The following is a 19,794-nucleotide window of genomic DNA, read 5'->3' on the forward strand; positions in this document are numbered from 1 at the left end:
AAAATCCATTAGTGCCACCGCAGCAGGAGCCCTCCTTCCCGAGGCTTGCTCTAGCCAGTGACTGATGACAGCAGGGATACCGAGGCAGGCCCATTTCTAGGGGAGGCTCAACTCCTGACAGGCAACAGGCAACTTTAGCTTGAGGAGTCTGCATGGCCTTAGCCAAACCTTTTTTTTTTTTTTTTTTTAAAGCTTCATTGGGACGCCTGGGTGGCTCAGTCAGTTGGGCTGCTGCCTTGGGCTCAGGTCATGATCCCGGCGTCCTGGGATCGAGTCCTGCATCAGGCTCTTTGCTCAGCGGGGAGCCTGCTTCTCTCTCCGACTCTGCCTGCTTGTGCATTCTCTCTCTCTCTCTCTGAAAAATAAATAAAATCTCTAAGATTCATTTATTTGAGAGAGGGCACGTGTGCATGAAAAAGAGAGAGCGTGCACTCGCACGCACAAGAGAGAATGCAAGTTTGAGTTGGGGGCAAGGGGAGAGGGAAAGAGAGAAGCAGAGTCCCCACTGAGTGTAGAGCCTACATTGGGCTCCTTCCCATGACCCTGAGACCATGAACTGAGCCGAAATCAAGAGTCAGATGCTTAACCGACCGAATCACCCAGGTGCCACGTTAGCCAAACCTTGAGAGCTAAGTGCAGTTTAAGTTCTATCTAAGTTGTTTCCGCCCATCCATTGGTCCTGACCTCTCTGTTTCACACAGGACCAGACCTGTGTTGTGTTTAATGGCTCTTTGACTCACCCAGTTTTTCCCACAAGTGTCACCCCTAATAAATTATTGGCATGACTAATTCCCCTTCCTTTTGGCCAATTTTTTTATTGTGGTAAAATGCACACTTATTTATTTAAAGTAAACTCTGCACCCAGCGTGGAGCTTGAACTCACAACCCCGAGATCAAGAGTTGCGTGCTCTTCTGACTGTGCCAGCCAGGCGTCCCACCCTCTTAGACATTTTTAAGTATAGCTGTATGTATTAAGTTCATATTCTTGTACATCTGTGTCCGTAATTTTTCATCTTGTAAAACCGAAACTCTATACCCATTAAATAATAATAACACCTCATTCTTCCCTCCTCCCAGCCCCTGGCAACCACCATTCTACTTTCTGTCTCTTGTGTATTTGCTCTAAGCACCTCATATAAGTGGAATCATACAATATTTGTCTTTTTGTGAGTGCCTTATTTCACTGAGTACAGTTTCCTCAAGGTTCACGCACGTGGTAGAATATGCCAGAATTTCCTTTTTAAGACTGAATGATACTCTATTGTTGGAGTAGACCACCTTTTGCTTATCCATTCTTCTGTCAGTGGGTGCTTGGGCTGCTTACATATTTAAGCTATCAGGAGTAATGTTGCTATGAACATGTGTGTACAGATACCTCTCTGAGACGCTGCTTTCGGGTTTTTTCACCCAGAAGTAGAATTGCTGGATTGCCGTAATTCTGTTTTTAACTTTTTGAGGAACTGCCGTACTGTTTTTCCATACCTGCTGTTCCACTTTGCATTTCCACCACCAGTGCCCGAGGGTTTTGATTTCTCCACATCCTCTCCCACCTTTTTTTGTTATTTTCTGGGTTTTGTAAAGTTTATTTTTTGTTTAAGTAATCTTTCCATCCCAGTATGGGGCTTAACCCACAACCCTGAGATCAAGAGAAGCATGCTTTTCCAACTGAGTCACCCAGGCTCCCCTATTTTCTGGGTTTTTTTGTATGATAACCATCCTGCTGGGTGTGAGGTGGTATCTCATTGTAGTTTTGATTTGCATTTCCCTTATTATTAATTCTGAGCATTTCTTAGATAATATTGGGCACATTTTCATGTGCTTATTGACTCTTAGTGTATCTTGTTTGGAGAAATGTTTATTCATACCCTTTGCCCATTTAAAAAATTGGATTATTTGGATTTTTTGTTGATGGTCAATTCCCTTTTATTGTCTGCTTCCCAGCAAACCTAGACTAATAGAAGTAGTTTTGGGAGTGTTCCAGAAAACAGGTAGTAAGATGGGTATGATGGGACCCCAGAATAATAAAAATTGGGTCACCGTACTTATCTGCCAGAAGCCAGGAGACCGTAATTATCATTATTTCCAGGAAGACTGAAGAGGTAACCAAGGAGCTAATCAGCAGGGAGTTGCAGAGAGGGTTAATAAAAGATAACATCCTTAGGGGCAAAATAGACTCAGCCATCAAAGGTGATTTTTAACATCCATTTTTAACATCCAAACAAACAAAAAACCCCGAAGAATGGAGGAGCAGGAGGCTAAGGGTGGCTGTCCCCAGTAATTCATGCTCCCATGCTCAGTTTCTAGACCTGAGCCAATTTTCAGATCCAGAACCCATTGATGAGTAAGGAGCTAGAAGCCTAGGAACAGAGACCCTGCAACACCATGACAGATAATATACCCCTGCAATGATTCCCTCTGTCTTTCCCTCAAAGATTCATGGCCATCTACCTGGGTGACCATTTACTGACAAAAGGGAAATAGCCAAACATGTTGAGGACTACTGGATACTTGGTCTGAGTTGACACTGACACTCAAGAGACCGAAAGCATTGTCAGCCCTCTGGCCTCGGGGGGTCAGTAATAAGTGGAGTCCTGGCTAAGGTATGGCTCGTGGATATGTGGGCATGGCCCACACTGGATATGTGGGCATATCTGGTGATCATTTTCCCAGTCCCCAAATATATAAATGGAAATGAGTAATACCACATTGTGTTTCTGGCCTGTGCGGTAAGAATTGTGACAGGAGGGGTGCCTGGGTGGCTCAGAGGGTTAAGCCTCTGCCTTTGGCTTAGGTCATGATCCTGGGGTCCTGAGATTGAGCCCCATGAGCCCTGAGCTCCTTGCTCGGCGGGAAGCCTGCTTCTCCCTCTGCCTCAGCCTGCCATTCCCCTTGCTTGTGGTCACTCTTTCTCTCTGTCCCTGTCAAATAAATGGATAAGATCTTGGGGCGCCTGGGTGGCTCAGTGGGTTAATGCCTCTGCCTTCAGCTCAGGTCATGATCCCGGGGTGCTGGGATCAAGCCCCGCATCGGGCTCTCTGCTCAGCGGGGAGCCTGCTTCCCCTCCTCTCTCTCTGCCTGCCTCTCTGCCTACTTGTGATCTCTGTCTGTCAAATAAATAAATAAAATCTTTTAAATAAATAAATAAATAAATAAATAAATGGATAAGATCTTAAAAAAAAAAAAAGACATAACAGTAAAAGCTAAATGTGAACCTTGGAAACTGCTCTTATCACTGGCCAATGTCTTATTGGGGGATGGAGGATGGTGGCAATTAGTGCCACCATTAAAGACCAGAAGGATGCAAGTGTGACCCTGGAAGAGGCAGTGTGAAAGATATTCCCAAGGAGAGTAGCTGCAAACTGTGCCCTTGGCTTTCCACTTCGTATGGAAGGGACAGGTGGTCTAAGGTGAGACGATATACAGGTTCCTGGGCAGGGTTCAGTGGCCTGGTGGATGTGGATGACTTATATGGAAGAAGGCATAACACGTAATTGTTATCAGCTGACAACGCCCACCAGAAAGCCTCCACCATGGAAGAAGCACTGAACAATCAACCAGGCGAAATGACTCGGTCAGTTCACATCAGGCAGTCTTCAGCGCCTGCAGCGGGCACACGAACAGAGCGGCCACGGTGACAGAGATGGAGGCAACATATGGACCCAAAGTCCATATGGAAGAATGGACTCCCACTTACCAAAACTGCCTCTGAATGTCCACCGCGTCAGGAATAGAGACCAACACTGGGTCTCTGAGAGGCTCTATTTCTAGAGGAGATCAAGCAGCTTTGTGCTGTTAAGTCAGCTACAATGTGCTCCCTCCTTCCGAAAAGGCCAGCAAATTCTTCCTTACAGGGCTAGATACCTATTCTGGGTTTGGATTTGCCTTTCTTGCTCTTAGCTTCAGCCAGCAGAATGCCTGATTGAAGCACAGACTGCCACATGGCGTAACATCTCACCCAGAGGACCCCTTTTACAGGGAATGATTTGCAGAAGTGAGCCATGACCATGGGACTCCACCATCCGGAAGCAGCCAGCTAATGGAATACTAGTAATGACCTTCTAAAGGCACAGCTGAAGCACTAGCTGAGAGGAAACAAAGAATAGGGTGCCATTCTTCAGGATGCAGTATTAAATAAGAGACATCTATATGGTACTGTAACCCTAATAGAGGGAATACATGGGGAAACAGGAGTGACCCCCACTCACCATCAGTCAACGACTTGGGTAATTCTGTGCTTCCTATCCCAACAACTTTGGGCTCCATGTGGTTGAAGTTCCTGTGTCCCTCCAGGGGGTACACCTTGCCAGAGGACACAGCAAGGGTCCTCCTGAACTACAAGTTGTGACTGCTACTTCAGGACCTTGTGCTCAGGAACACAGGCGAGAAGAGGAATCACCATACTGGCAGTGGAAACTAACCCTGATCAACAGGAGGAAGTTGGGGAGGAAGGAAATACCCAAGTGGTTCAGTTGGGTGCCTACTGGTTCCCCTTTGACCCTCTGTGACTATAAACACACATGTGCAACAATACTACACCAGACTGGCAAGGGTATGAAGACCAAGTTCAGACACCACCACTACCACCAACCACCACCACCCAGGAATGAAGGGTTGGGTCACATTACCAGGTAATGTACCAAGACTCCAGAGATGCTAGCTGAGGGCAAAAGAAATTCAGAATGGAGGAAGAAGAGGGGGGATACTAGTTGCAGCCCTGAGATCATTTGCGAAGATAGATATTAGCGCATCCCACTAATCTCCCTCATTGGAGCTTTTTCCTCCGAGAGAGAGATCCTTTGAAACTATAGAGTAGCTGTTCACCAAAACCAGAGAGAAATGAATGTCTGGGACCCAGAGTGTGAAATATGGTGGTCATGAAAATTTGCCTCTCAGGTCTCCAACTGTGGGAGTGCAAGTGACCCGTTTTCCCAGTTGCTGTGCTCGGAAATCCACTGTGTTCACTCTGAAACCACATTCCCCAAGGGTTACTCCCAGCCAATGACTGTGTGTCAGAGAGGCTAAAGCGGACTCATTCCCGGGAAGCTTTCATCCTAGTAAGTCTCTTCCGTGGCTAATCCTGTACAGAGAATGTTGGTTTGTTGTTTTTTTTTAAGTTTTATTTGTTTAAGTAATCTTGATGTCCAATGTGGGGCTTAGAACTCACGATCCCAAGATCAAGAATCACATGTTCTTCCAACTGAGCCAGTCGGGCATCCCTGGAGATTGCCTCTCCTAGAACCCAGAATAACCCAGCAGTAGGCAAATACATTAGAAATAGTAGGAATAGAAACCCAGACAGCCTAGTTCAGCTCTCTTAACCCATAGTTCTATCCCTAAGGCACGAAATAGGAGGCGTTCAGACATAATAATTGCTGCATAAACAAATGAATATAAAAGTGATATGTGGACAAGGGGTTAATTTTCCCAGGAAGGCTTTAAAAACATTGAGACTTTTGAAATGAGCATTGAGGGATAAGAAAAAAAAAAAAAGTTTTAGGATGAAAGTGTTAGAACTTCACGGGTCAATGTTCCTTCTATTTGATCTTGAAATCTTGGATACTGGCAGAGGTCAGGAAGTTGCCTGGGGAGAGGGAGACCACCCGTGCCGTCTTACACGACAGCAGCTGTTGCCAGAGACCCGCGGGGATCAGTGCCGGCTTAGTTTTTGGGAACAGCATATTCCTGGATACCATAATTAGAAATGTTTGAAAACTACTCCAGGTGATTCAGCTGCACAGTCAAGTTTGGGAAAGTATTCCTGAACTCTGGAAGCTGCCATAGTCCTTAAATCAGAGTAAGAAGGGGCAGGGGGCCTGCCCTGCCCAGTCACCTCCTTTCACCTTGCTTGCCCAAACAGTGGGTGAGAGAGTCACTGGAGGGCTTCTTGGAGGTAGGGACCTTTCAGCCATTCAGCAATGGGAGAAGCAGCTTGTCCATGTCAGTAAGTCTTCACGGATCGCCCTCTGTGTGCTCAACACCATGCTCAGTACTTTGCGGATAGTTGTGAGGGGGTCAAGGCTCCACCTTTCATAACTCTTACTTGGCGATTAAATAATAGCCCCACAGAAAACCCTCCAAGAGCCTCCCATGGTACTTAAATTTAACTGGACTTAAACTTCACGCAATTGTTTTCTGTGTATCCCATGTGTTCTTCGTTACTTTATTCCCACCCTTTCAGTCTTCTTTTGGAAGACTTTTTATTCCAGTGGGTTTTTTGTTTGTTTGTTTCTTCTATTAGCTTTACACATACCCATTCTTGTGTTCTTTTACTGTTCACCCTAGACTCTTGGGCCTAGAGAGTACAGTTCACGTCCTTGATTATATACTATGGGAGTCATATAGTTCACTGTTACATCTGGTATGAATCCCTCAATTATTGTGCTTAAAGCAACAATAATTGTCCACATACAGACTCTGTCAGCACTTTTTATTCCTTCCCGAACTCTTTATTGCTTCCGTTGGGTCATTTTCCCTCAGCCTCGAGTAGGGCAGGTCTGTCTGGCAATGAGTTATCTATCTCAGCTTCAGCTTGCCTGAAAATGTCTTTAAACTTTTAAAAAATGGGTCCAATTGTATTTAGCATTAGCTTTTATTGGGGTAAAATACACATAACATAAAATTCACTACTTTAACCATTTTTCAGCGTACCATTCAGTGTTTGTTTGTTTGTTTGTTTTTAGTATATCCACAATGTCATGCAACCATCACCACTATCTGATTCCCAAAAGAAACTCCGTACTTTTCGGGGTGCCTGAGTGACTCGGTGGGTTAAGGCCTCTGCCTTCGGCTCAGGTCATGATTCCCAGGGTCCTGGAATCAAGCCCCGCATCAGGCTCTCTGCTCCGCAAGGAGCCTGCTTCCCCCTCTCTCTCTGCCTGCCTCTCTGCCTACTTGTGACCTCTGTCTGTCAAATAAATAAATAAAATCTTTAAAAAAAAAGAAACTCCGTGCTTTTCAATTCTCTTCCCTCATCTCCTGGAAACCATTAATCTACTTTTAGTCTCTATGTATTTGCCTATACTGGGTATTTCATATAAATGCAATCACACAGGTGCACCTGGCTTCCATAGTTTCTACTGAAAAATCAGATATTGGTGTTAGTGCGCCTTTGAAGATAATATGTCTTTGTCTGCTTTTAAGATTTTATCTTTCTTTTTGATTTTCAGCAGTTCCATGGTGATGTAGTACTCTTTGTGTTTATCCACTAAGGGTTCCAGGAACTTCTTGAATCTCTAGGTTGGTATCTTTCATCAGCTGGGGGAAATTCAAAGCATGTCTCTTCAATTGTCTTTCTCCTCTCCCTTTGGGGTTCTAGTTATATATATGTTAGAACTTTTGACTATGCCCCACGTATATCTTAATGCTCTGTTCTTTTTTGAAATCTTTTTTCTGTCTGTGCTTGCTTTTGGATATTTTCCTTTTTTCTAATTTTATTTTATTTATCTATTTATTTTTAAGGATTTTATTTGGGATGTCTGGCTGGCTCAGTTGCTTAAGTGTCTGCCTTCAGCTCAGGTCATGATCTTAGAGCGCTGGGATCAAGTCCCACATTGTGCTTGTGCGCTCACACATGCATGCTCGTGCGCGTTCTCTCTCTCTCTGACAAGTAAATAAGTAAAATCTTTTAAAAATACATTTTTATTTATCTATTTAGAGAGATTGAGCAAGCAGGGGTAGCAGCAGAGGGACAGGGAGAGAAAGAAAGAACCCCAAGAAGTCTCCCTACCAAGCATGGAGCCCAATGGAGGGCTCAATCCCACAACTCCAAGATCAGCCCCTGGGCCCAAATCAAGAGCCAGGATGCCCAGTTGACTGAGTCACCCAGGCACCCCTCCTTTGTATATTTTCTGTTCATCTGTTTCCCTTCAATAATTCTGTCTTCTGCCATAACCAGTGCCATAGATTGAATGCTTGTGTCCCCGCCCCCTGCCAAATTGATGTTGAAATCCTAACCCCATAGTTTCTACTGAAAAGTCAGATATTAGTGTTATTGCTCCTTTGAAAATAATGTCTTTGTTTCTAAGATTTTTTTCTTTCTCTTTGATTTTCGTGAGGGTGGAGCTCACAAGAATGGGAATAGTGTCCTTCTAGAAGAGACCTCAGAGAGCTCCCTAATGCCTTTATACCCTGTGAGGTTATAGCAAGAAGATGGGGCTATGAACCAGGAAGTGGAAGTCACCAGATAGGGAATCTGCCAGCATCTGGCAGTCCATCATGGACTTCCCAGCCTCCAGAACTGTGAGAAATAAATTTGTATTGTTTTAAGCCACCGAGTCTATGATATTCTGCTATAGCACCCAAACAGACTAAGACATCCAATCTGCTATTAAAGTCATTGAATTAATTTTAGGGGTGCCTGGGTGGCTCAGTTGGTTAAGTGTTTGCCTTGGGCTCAGGTCATGATCCTTTGGTCCCAGGATCAAGCCTCAAGTTGAGCTCCCTACTCTGCAGGAGAGTCTGCTTCTCTTTCTTCCTCTGACCCTCCCCCAATTGTGTGGGCTCTCTCTCTCTCTCAAATAAATAAATAAAATCTTCAAAAAAATCATCTAATGAATTTTAATTCAGTTCTAGAATGTCCATTTTGTTATTTGTGAAGAATCCAATTTTCTGTTGAAACACTCTATTTTTCTTTTTTTTTTTTTTTTAAAGATTTTATTTATTTATTTGACAGACAGAGACCACAAGTAGGCAGAGAGGCAGGCAGAGAGAGAGGAGGAAGCAGGCTCCCCACAGAGCGGAGAGCCCGATGCAGGGCTCGATCCCAGGACTCTGAGATCATGACCTGAGCGGAAGGCAGAGGCTTTAACCCACTGAGCCACCCAGGCACCCCAGAAACACTCTATTCTTCACCTATTTTTTAAAGTTTTGTTTTGTTTTTAAGATTACTACACCCAGTTTGGGGCTCAAACTTACAACCCTGAGATCAAGAGTCACACATTCCACTGACGGAGCACACGAAGTGCCCCAATTCTATCTTTTCTTTTTCTTTTTTTTTTTTTTTTCCTCTTTTAAAAGATTTTATTTATTTGACAGAGACACAGCGAGAGAGGGAACACAACCAGGGGCAGTGAGAGAGGGAGAAGCAGGCTTCCTGCCGAGCAGGGAGCCCAATGCTGAGCTTGATCCCAGGACCCCAGGATCACGACCTGAGCTGAAGGCAGACGCCCAACGACTGAGCCACCCAGGCACCCCATTATCTTTTATTTTCTATAACATACTAGTCACTGCTCTTTTAAAGTCCATATCTGATTAAATCCAATATTGGAATCATAGAGAGTTTGTTTTTGTTGACTTTTTTTTTCTACCTTTTTTTTTTTTAATTTAAAAAGTAGGCTTCATACCCAATATGGGGCTTAAACTCACAACCCTGAGATCAAGAGTCACATGCTCTACCAGCTGAGCCAGCGAGGGGCCCTGACTTTTTTGTTTCTTTTGGTTTGGGTTATTTAGTTCAGTTTTGGTTTGGTTTTAGCATGCTTCATAATTTTTTGTCCAATCCTGGGACATGCAAATTAAAAATTGTAGAGGCTTTCCATGATGTTACCTGTCTTCAGAAAGATGGTGTTTTCTTCCTGTAGACAGAGTACAGTGGGTCATGTTGACCCCACTGAGGTATGTTTAGGCTTTATTAGGGTTGGACTCTTGTAGTTTTGCTTTTTCTTCTAGGGCAGTACCCTCACTCCTCATGTGGTATCCTTTCTCCTGGGGTGTGGCTTCTGTGCCTAGAGGGTAACCCTTCTGAGGCCTCAGTTTAAAGCCTGGGGTGTTGACCAAGACCTCTATACCTCAGCAGGGTGTAAGCTCTAACTTCTAATTCCCTAGCACGCATGAGGCTGCTGGGAACTCTTGATTTATCACTCTCTCAGCTCTCGTTTTCTTCTGGGTTTGTGGAGCCCAGCTTAGGAAATAGCCAGAGACTTGGAGAAATGTAGTCACAGATTTTTGGCTCTTTCTCTGCAATTCTCTTCTCTCCAGTCTTTTTACCCTTACGTCCCAACCATCTGGGAGGCTCTGAATTTCTACCTGTGTATTTTCGGCCCAATGAGATTGTTGCCTTCGGCATAGACTCAATTCTTTTGAGCTACAATTTAGAAAGTACAACTCAGAAAAAAATCTGGGCTGTGTAATTAATTCCTTTTTCTCAAAGATTGTTGCCCTTCATTTCCTGATTGCATTGGTTACTCTCTAATTCCTTTCAAAGATATTTTATGTAATTTTGTCTAGCTTTTATGTCTTTCTTTCACTGGAAATACAAACTCTTTGTTTGGAGTCAGAATTCTCCCCCAGTTACATGGATATATAGGGCCTAAAGGGCCCTCGATGATCTGTCCCTGACCAATTCTCTGATTCCTTTTTCTGTTCTCTTCTTTCTTCATTCTAATTCAGGCATATAGGCCTTTATTTTGCATGCTTATTCCCACATCAGGGTCTCGAACTTGTTAATCTCAGCTTTTGGAACATTTTTGCTATGGTCTGTTTGTGTCCACCCCTACATTTATATTTTGAAATCCTCACAGCCAGTGTGAGTGTATGAGGAGATAGCCTTTTGGAGGCACTTAGGTCATGAGAGGATGGGATGAGTGTTTCTATAAAGAACCCTATAGAGCTCTCTAGCCCCTTCCCCCGTAAGAGAATACAGCAAGAAGTTGGAAATCTGCAATCTGAAAGAGGCTTCACCAAAACCTGGCCATGCTAGCACTGTGATCTTGGACTTCCAACCTCTAGAACTCTGAGAAACAAATGTCTTTTGTTTATAAGCCCCCCAAGTCTGTGGTATTTTGTTATACCAGCCTGAACAGGCTAAGACAGCTTCAGATCCAGATTTTTTTTCCATGGCTGGTAACTTCATTCTGATTGGCTCTTTGTTCAATTATCACTCAGAAAGCCTCTCCCCAGCTGCCTTTATATAAAAGCCTCTCCCCCCAAAAAAAGCCCCTCCCTACCCCAGTCACCCCCTATATCTTTTATTTTCTTCATAGCACTTTGTATGGTCTGAAATGATTTTACTCTTTGTTTACTGTCTTATTGTTTATCATGCATATAAGATGGTTTTTGAGCAATGCCTGGCATTTAAAAAAACCCAAAAACCTCAACAGGTATCTACTGAGTGAATCAAGGAAGTCAGGATCAAAAAACAAAAGGAACAATAAAGGGTAAAATGAAATCGTAGTTTGCAATAGAGGTAATCTTTTTTTTTTTTAAGATTTTATTTATTTGGCCGGGGCTCCAGGGTGGCTCAGCCGGTTGGGCATCTGTGTTTGGCTCTGGTCATGGTCTCAGGGTCTTGGGATGGAGCCCCGCGTCCGGCTCCCTGCTCAGCGGGGAGCCTGCTTCTCCCTCTGCCCCTTACCCCACTCATTCCCTCTCTCTGTCTCTCTCTCAAACAAATAAAATCTTTTTTTTTTTTTTTAAGATTTTGTTTATTTGAGAGAAGCAGTGTGAGCTGGGGGAGGAGCAGAGGGGGAAGGAGAGGGACAAGCAGAACCTGCACTGAGTGCAAGCCCATCCGGAGGGGGCCCCCCACTGCCCTGAGATCCTGCCCTGAGCGGAAACCAAGATTCAGTTGCTTAACTGACTGAGCCCCCAGATGCCCCAGAGAGAGTCCATTTTATACTGAAAATTCATTGAAGTTGGGAGAACCAAGATAGGTCAACCGTCTTCCTGCTGGCTTAGGCGTTTGTACCTTATATAAAGTCTAGACTTGCCTGACACAGCCTGAACTGGCAAGTTTCCCAGATTTCTCTGGGTCTCTTGCTTCCTGGTCATTGTGATTTTAAGATAGGCACAGATACTCCTCCCTATCTCCAGAGGCAATCTGTGGCTGGTCTAGTGTTTCCTCAGTGCAGGCTGAGAGGCAACTGCTGGCATCTCTTAATAGACTGTCAATTTCTAGCCTTAAACTAGTTTATTTAAACCTTTTTTAAAAAGTTTTATTTAGGGGCGCCTGCGTGGCTCAGTGGGTTAAAGCCTCTGCCTTCGGCTTGGGTCATGGGATCAAGCCCCGCATCCGGGCTCTCTGCTCAGCAGGGAGCCTGCTTCCTCCTCTCTCTCTGCCTGCCTCTCTGCCTACTTGTGATCTCTGTCTGTCAAATAAATAAATAAACTCTAAAAACAAACAAACAAACAAAAAAACCCCATCCTTTAAAAAAAAAAGTTTTATTTATTTAAGTAATCTCTACATGCAATGTGGGGCTCGAACTCATGACCCTGAGATCAAGAGATGCATGCTCTTCCCACCAAACAGCCAGGCCCTCTTAGCCTTAAACTAGTTTATTTTTTTTAAGATTTTATTTGTTTATCTTAGAGAGAGAGAGCGAGAGCGAGAGAGAGAGGACAGGGGAGGAGCAGAGGGAGAGGGAGATAATCTCCAGCACACTGCATGCTGAGCACGGAGCCCGATCCCAGGACCCTGAGATAGTGACCTGAGCCAAAACCAAAAGCCGGCGGCTCAAGCAACTGAGCCACCCAGGCACCCCCTTAAACTACTTTAAAATAATCTCCCACTTGTTGTCTGAGCACATGCAGACTTATTACTGAAAATTAATGGCTCCTAGTGACTTTTCAAGAACTTCTGGTGATGTCTCCAGCCTGCTGACGACGTCCCTATCCCACATATCTGTTAACGAACATGGACGTTTATCTGGTCTATCCTGGGCTGCCTTAGTCAATGCTAAAGTTTCGCAGCAGCCTCAGGACCATTTTATGGCAGTAGCGGGGTGGGGAGAGGGTTGGCAGAGATGCCAACATACCTTCATGCCCAGAGATAGAGACCTGCTGTCAGCCATAGTGAGGGGTCTGTACCCTCACAATATTCTTGGTCTCAGGGGTTCCTTATGTGGTCTCTGAGTCCCCATCTAACTTCTTTTTTTTTAAAGATTTATTTATTTTAGGGGAGCCTGGGTGTTTCAGTCAGTTAAGCATCTGCCTTCGGCTCAGGTCATGATCCAGCCCAGCCTCTGGCTCCCTTCTGAGCGAGAGATCTACTTTTTCTGCTTTGCCCTCTCTCTCAGCCCCTCTCCCCCACTTGTGGTCTGTCTCTCTCTTAAATAAGTAAATAAAATCTTTTTTTTTTAAGATTTTATTTATTATTTGACAGAGATCACAAGTAGGCAGAGCAGCCAGCAGAGAGAGAGGAGGAAGCAGGCTCCCTGCTGAGCAGAGAGCCTGATGCAGGGTCCTGATCCTCATGACCCGAGCCAAAGGCAGAGGCTTTAACCCACTGAGCCACCCAGGCATCCCCGTAAATAAAGTCTTAAAGAAAAAAAACCCAACATGATTGACCTTAGCCTGTCAGAGTGTGCAAGTGAGAGGAGGGGCAGAAGGAGAGACTCTTCAAGCCGACTCCGGGCTGAGCACCAACCTGAGGTGGGGCTTGATCTCACAACCCATGAGATCATTCATGATCTGAGATGAAATAAATGAGTCTGACACTTAACCTACTGAGCCACCCAGCACCCTGACCCCCCATCCAGGACTTCTTAGACTCTAGTTATGTCTGATCTTCACTGCCCATTTGTGGGTCAGCATAGAAGTTGCATTTTTGAACATGGATCACCAGTTGGGATCCTATACCCCTAGCTGTCCTCATTCCTCAAAATGCTGTATTGATAGAGTGGAATAAAACTGCACCAGGGCAGTGGGAAGCCGCACAGATCCTAGTACCAGACTGGTCGAGTTTACTCTGGGCAGGTCTTTTAACCCTGCTGTGCAGAACTTGTTACCATCACTGTGCCGTTCCTCAGTTGAATTAGAGTCCAACCCAGGCCTGATACAAAACTCAAATGACAATGGATGTGAAGACCTTGGAGAAGGTATCATCTCTCCTAAGGAGAGGGAGGGGACAGGGGTGTGAGGTCAACCAACCAATCCCCGCCTAATGTGCTGAAGATTCTGCGCCCAGGTCAGCAGAAAGTTCCCCAAGGCAGAGACTTGACCTGACACCTAAAGACCTGTTTTGCTATTTTTCTTCTCCTCCTTTAAACACGGGGTTAAGTTCTGATTTACAATCAGGATTGCGGCACAAAAGGCTTCCCAACTTAGTAATAATATCGGCTACAACTTTTTGAGCTCTATATTGTTGGCCAGGCACTTTCCCTTAATATTTTTTCTGGTCCTCACAACTATATTTCACATTAAAGCTCCTCCTCGTCTTCATGGGACGAGAAGAATGAGGCTCAGAGAGTTAAAGGACTTGCCCAGTCTGCAGGGGAACAAAGATTATAACCAGGTCCCTTCTTATCCCGGAACCTTTGCTTCTAACCATTTTTCAAGACTGCCTTCTTCCCTGGATAAGAAAGATTCTGAGGCAGGTAGAAAGCAGCAGGAAGAGATGCAAGAAGAGGCTCTTAGATTTCGGAATACCCTGGTCGTGTACAGTTCACCTCTACAAAGTTTTTTGTTTTTATTTTTTCCCCCCAGTCACTGAACAGGCGACATACTCTACCAGCCATCTTGGTTGTGGCAATACCGATTCCTCTTTATTTTTCTGTGACGACAACCAGGGGAATGAGGTAAAGCCGTCCAGCCCAGGCTTTTTAAGGAGCTCCAGCAATTCCCCCGGCAAAGAGCCTCCGGGACCCAGGGCGTGGGCCGCTTCAAGCGCAGCCTCCTCCAGGGCTCCGCTCCCGGCTGGCCGGTCTGCGCCGGCCGGGGAGGGGCTCGGGCCGGGCCCTACCGGGCCCCACCCCCTCATTTAAATACGCGGCGCCGGCGGGTGCGTCGAGCTCGCCGCGGACCCAAGATGGCGGCGTGTGGACGTGTACGGAGGATGTTCCGCTTGTCGGCGGCGCTGCAGCTGCTGCTGCTCGCGGCGGCCGGGGCCCAGAAAGTCCCGGGCCAGGGCGGCCACAGCCAGGGCCAGGGCCCCGGGGCCAACTTTCCGTCCTTTGTAGGGCAGAATGGAGGCGGCGGGCCGGCAGGTCAGCCGCTGCTCCAGCTGCCTCAGTCATCTCAGCTCCAGCACCAGCAGCAGCAGCCGCAGCAACCGCCTCAGCCGCCGCAGCCGCCTTTCCCGGCGGGTGGGCCTCCGGCCCGGCGGGGCGGAGCGGGGCCCGGCGGGGCTGGCGGGGGCTGGAAGCTGGCAGAGGAAGAGTCGTGCAGGGAGGACGTGACCCGTGTGTGCCCCAAGCACACCTGGAGCAACAACCTGGCGGTGCTCGAGTGCCTGCAGGACGTGAGGGAGGTGAGGAGGCGGGACGGGGCCGGGAGGGCCAGGCCTGGTGCGGGCCGGAGGGTGTTGCCGGCCTTGGAAGCCGCTGACGCCGGTCCGCTGCTTCTCTCTCTTCCTCTGTACTGCGCTCGCTCGTTCCCTCCCCGTTTCTAACTAGCTCCCCAGCGCATTCCGAGAAGAGGACCCCACCCCACCCCCCTCCTTCCCTCCTTGGTGCGGGGGTCTGGGATTCAGACCCTGGCTCCTGGCCGCTGTCTGCGAAGGCCCAGAGCGTGTTTATGTTTGCTCCGGTCTTTTGTGTGATGCTCTAAGCACAGTGGCTCCTCGCCGAAGACCTGCTTAGAATTTGGTTATTTGTTTCGACTTGGACAGTTCGTAGCAGCCCTTTTAAACATGAAAAAATGGTTGGCGTACTTAAGCTGTTAAGAAATGATCTGTTTATTGGCAGTAGATAACGTTTGTTTAGGTAACTCAGGTTCTGTTCTGATGTGTATTGTAGTCAATACCGAATTCACCGTCTCTACCCCGTTCTTTTGTAATTTAGCAAATTCCTATTATCAAATACGGTGTTGAAACTGATATATGTCCTCCCCCCCCTTCATTTATTTTGATCAGTTCGTAGTGAATCTCAAGCTATTACCCCAAGTAAATAGAGTCCCAAAGCTTGAAAAGTTGGGACAGCAGTCGAAGCTGTAATACCTATACAGTATTTGTGATTGGGTTGTGGGATCTTGCCTTTCTGACGTCTGAATATGATTTTAGTAGTACCTTTTAATGAAATCTAGATTTGATATTCTATAATGTGAGTCAGTTAACTGACATGTCTTCTCTAGATTTAATGCTGCGGACTTAATTGACAATTCTCAAAGTTTGGGAGCAACTCTGGTAGGGTTGTGGGGTTTTTTTGTTTGTTTTGTTTGTTTGTTTAAGGTTAGGTGTATAGAATTAGACCTAAAGGTTAACAAATAGAATGAAACTGCTGCTTGATACAGTTTTGTTTGGGAAATTGTATCATCAGGATTGCCTAAGATGTTCATGACCATGGGAAGATCACTGGTTTGTAGAAAATTGCTAGTCTTGGCAATATTTCCCCCACTCCACTCGCCCTCCCATCCACTGTGATGCCTGCTCTAGTATTCTATACAGAGAATTCACAAGGGGAAGAGACATACAGAATCTGAAGACAGAAAGGAAATTTCCTGAGCCAACAGAAATGTGGGACCGCAGATGACTTCTCATCTACAGTTTGAGAGACTAGGAGGATTCACTGTTACTCTTTATTTTTCAGCTACTTCTCTAGTAGATACAGCTGAGATTCTTAACTGTCAGGCTTTTTGGAATTTTCTATTTGGTATTTGAGGATATATAATCGATGTTCCCTCAGAGTAAGACCCTAATATTGGTGATCAAACACTTTGTTAGTGGTTTGTGGCAGAAGTAGGATGTTATTAGGCAAAGTGGCAAAAAGTGGCCCATGCTCGGAGTACATGTCTCTTTGTGTGCTTAGGAACATTTGGAAACCTCCACTTACAGAAGCAGGCTTCCTTTGTCATGCAGTAGAAGTGTGTAGCAGCATATGTAATCCATAAATAACAGATTTGATCACTTTTGGAGTCTGTTTAATTTTGTGGGTACTGTCTTGGATTACTTAGTGCAAGGAAACTGGCTTGAAAATGGAGTCCCTGCTCCACATTTGATTGTAAGATTCTCAGCAAGGATACTGTTTCAGTAACTACATTTTTTTCTCCTTTATGGAGATGGGTGTTTAAATTCTTTGAACATAGTTACTAGGTCCTATATTTCCTTTGTAACTTTCCAGAGTACCTAATTGAGTACTGAGACTCAATAAATATTGCCAACAGATTGAGGATAAATATACTAATGAAGTCAGTTTTATACTCCACAGGAAGAAAACGTATTATGTAAATTGGAGGTGGGGGGTATTTTGGGGACCAGAGCTTTCCAAATTTACAGTTTAGTTAATTTTCCTCTAATTTTATATACATAAAAGTTGAAAAAAGAGTACCATGAACTACTGTGTATAGTCTTCGGGAGGTGGAACTATTTTATTTTCTTTCTTTTTTTTTAAATTTGTAAGTGGGCTCCATACCCAATGGGGGCTTGAACTCGCAACCCTCAAGTCAAGAGTTGCATGCTGTAGGGACTGAGCCTACCAAGCTTCTGGAGGTGGAGCTGTTTTTGTTTGTTTGTTTGTTTTTTAATATTTTATTTATTTATTTGATATATACAGAGAGAGATACAGTGAGAGAGGGAACACAAGCAGGGGGAGTGGAAGAAGGAGAAGCAGGCTTCACGCTGAGCAGGGAGCCCTATGCGGGGCTTGATCTCAGGACCCTGGGATCATGACCTGAGCTAAGGCAGATGCTTAACCATCTGAGTCACCCAGGTGCCCCAAGTGGAGCTGTTTTTAAACTTTTTTTTCTCTAAAGACAGCAAAAGAACATTTAAATCCACTTAGTTTGAGAATTAGTTAAATCTGATTTATGTGTTTGAAAGAACATACCTGAATTAAAGAAAGAAACTGCCTCAGCACATTTAAAGTGAAATTATGGAACATGTTTTGCATTTGTTTTTTGGTAAGTAGTACTGTTTGATAGGGACTTTGATATAATCTGCTTCTATATCCCTTTGGGTTTTCTTTGTTTTTTTGTTTCCTTCTTTATCCCTTTGGATACTAATTTGGAGAAGGCTGTTCTCTGTGTACTTGCTATTAGAATTATGGAGAGGCAAAGCATGTGAGTGTTTAAATGGTAGTAAACATCTTTATTTTGAAACAACGTGGGGTATATAGTGTTAGGTTAAGTCTTTTTTTTTTTAAGGTTTATTTATTTTTTTTGTTTTGTTTTAAAGATTTTGTTTATTTGACACAGAGAGAGAGAGCACGAGAAGAGTGAGCAGCAGACAGTGGGAGAGGGAGAAGCAGGCTCCCCGCCGAGCAGAGAGCCCCATTCAGGGCTCGATCCCAGGACCCCAGGATCACAATCCGAGCCTAAGGCAGATGCTGAGGCAACTGAGCCACCCAGGTTCCCCGTGTTAGATTAAGTCTTTTTTTTTTTTTTTTTTACACACTTCTTTTTTTTTTTTTTAAGATTTTATTTATTTATTTGACAGAGAGAGATCACAAGTAGATGGAGAGGAAGGCAGAGAGATAGAGAGAGAGAGAGAAGCAGGCTCCCTGCTGAGCAGAGAGCCCGATGCGGGGCTCCATCCCAGGACCCCGAGATCATGACCTGAGCTGAAGGCAGTGGCTTAACCCACTGAGCCACCCAGGCGCCCCTAGATTAAGTCTTGAGCTCAAATATTTTAAGATTGTCTCTACTGTAGTGCTCAAAGTTATGTAGTAGTTCACTTAGAAACTTTATTTGAAGGTATTTATGGCTACCTTTAAATAATTACAACTGATAATTTCAGTTTGTCTGACGTATCATATCATATGCCAACAAATTAAAATCTGTAACTACAGTAAACCTGAACATGGACTATAGTTCACAGCTTTCCCTCAGACACTTTGGGTGCTATTTTGGAGGTTGTGTGTCATGAGAGGGATTTTTTTTTTGAACCCTTTCAGATGAGTCATGCTTTTTAAAAGGTCAAGTATACCCAGTGGGTCCACTGTTAAATAGTAGATATAATAGTAGTAATGATGGGATAGTAGACCTGGTTACATGTGCGTGTTACATGTGTTGTGTATATACATGTGTACATGTATGTCAGGTTACACACATGTATATACATAGAAAACTAGAAGTAGTGCTAGTCATAAAAAATATAACAAGAATGTATAAAGGTCTGGGCACCCGAGTGGCTCACTCGGTTAAGCGGCTCAGGTCATGATTCCAGGGTCCTGGGATGGAGCCCTTCGTAGGGCTCCCTGCTCACCAGGGAGCCTGCTTCTCCCTCTGCCAGCTGCTCACCCTGCTCATGCTCTCTCACTGTCAAATAAATAAAATCTTTAAAAATAAATAAATAGAATCCATAAAGGGGAAAAAGGAAAAATATATCCTGGGCTATTTTAGCAGGTGGAGGAATAATAATACCAAAGAAAGAGAAAGTACTGCTATGTAGTTAGTAGTTAATGTATTAAGAGATAAGACATGCCTTTTTTTTTTTTTTTTTTTAAAGATTTATTTATTGACACAGAGACAGCAAGAGAGGGAACACAAGCAGGAGGAGTGGGAGAGAGAAGCAGGCTTCCCACCAAGCAGGGAGCCTGATGCAGGGCTCGATCTCAGGACGCTGAGATCATGACCTGACCTGAAGGTAGACCCTTAATGACTGAGCCACCCAGGCACCCCAGAATAAAACACGTTTTATGTTGAGAGTAATTTTAAAATACTTACGTATTTTTGACTGAAATGACTGGTATTATCATGTGTTTAGAAGTTTGGATGGAGACATTGTTTTCTTGGGAGGAATTTATTAATGATGTGCAGTTTTTCTTAGGGCTTTTTAAAAAATCTGTTTTTGCTAGATTTTATTTTTTTTAACATATTTACTTAAGATTTTATTTATTTGAGAGGGAGACAGATAGCGAGAGAGAGCAAGAGTGGGGAAGAGAGGGAGAAGCAGGCTCCCCATTGAGCAGGGAGCTCCTTGCAGAGGCT

General features: G+C 44.7%; 1 protein-coding gene across 2 annotated transcripts in view; it reads left to right on the forward strand.

Moving 5' to 3' along the window:
- The first annotated feature begins 14,728 nt into the window (after positions 1-14,728).
- GLG1 (golgi glycoprotein 1) overlaps positions 14,729-19,794 on the forward strand; it is a 152,444-nt gene continuing 147,378 nt past the window's right edge. For both annotated transcript variants that reach the window (XM_032853963.1, XM_032853962.1), the window contains exon 1: positions 14,729-15,181. In XM_032853963.1, the coding sequence (XP_032709854.1) occupies positions 14,741-15,181 (441 nt within the window). In that variant the 5' untranslated portion in view covers positions 14,729-14,740. The remainder of the gene's footprint in view (positions 15,182-19,794) is intronic.

This window comes from Lontra canadensis, unplaced genomic scaffold (genome assembly GCF_010015895.1).
Source record: "Lontra canadensis isolate GAN:19392208 unplaced genomic scaffold, GSC_riverotter_1.0 scaffold8, whole genome shotgun sequence".
NCBI classification, from domain to species: domain Eukaryota; kingdom Metazoa; phylum Chordata; class Mammalia; order Carnivora; family Mustelidae; genus Lontra; species Lontra canadensis.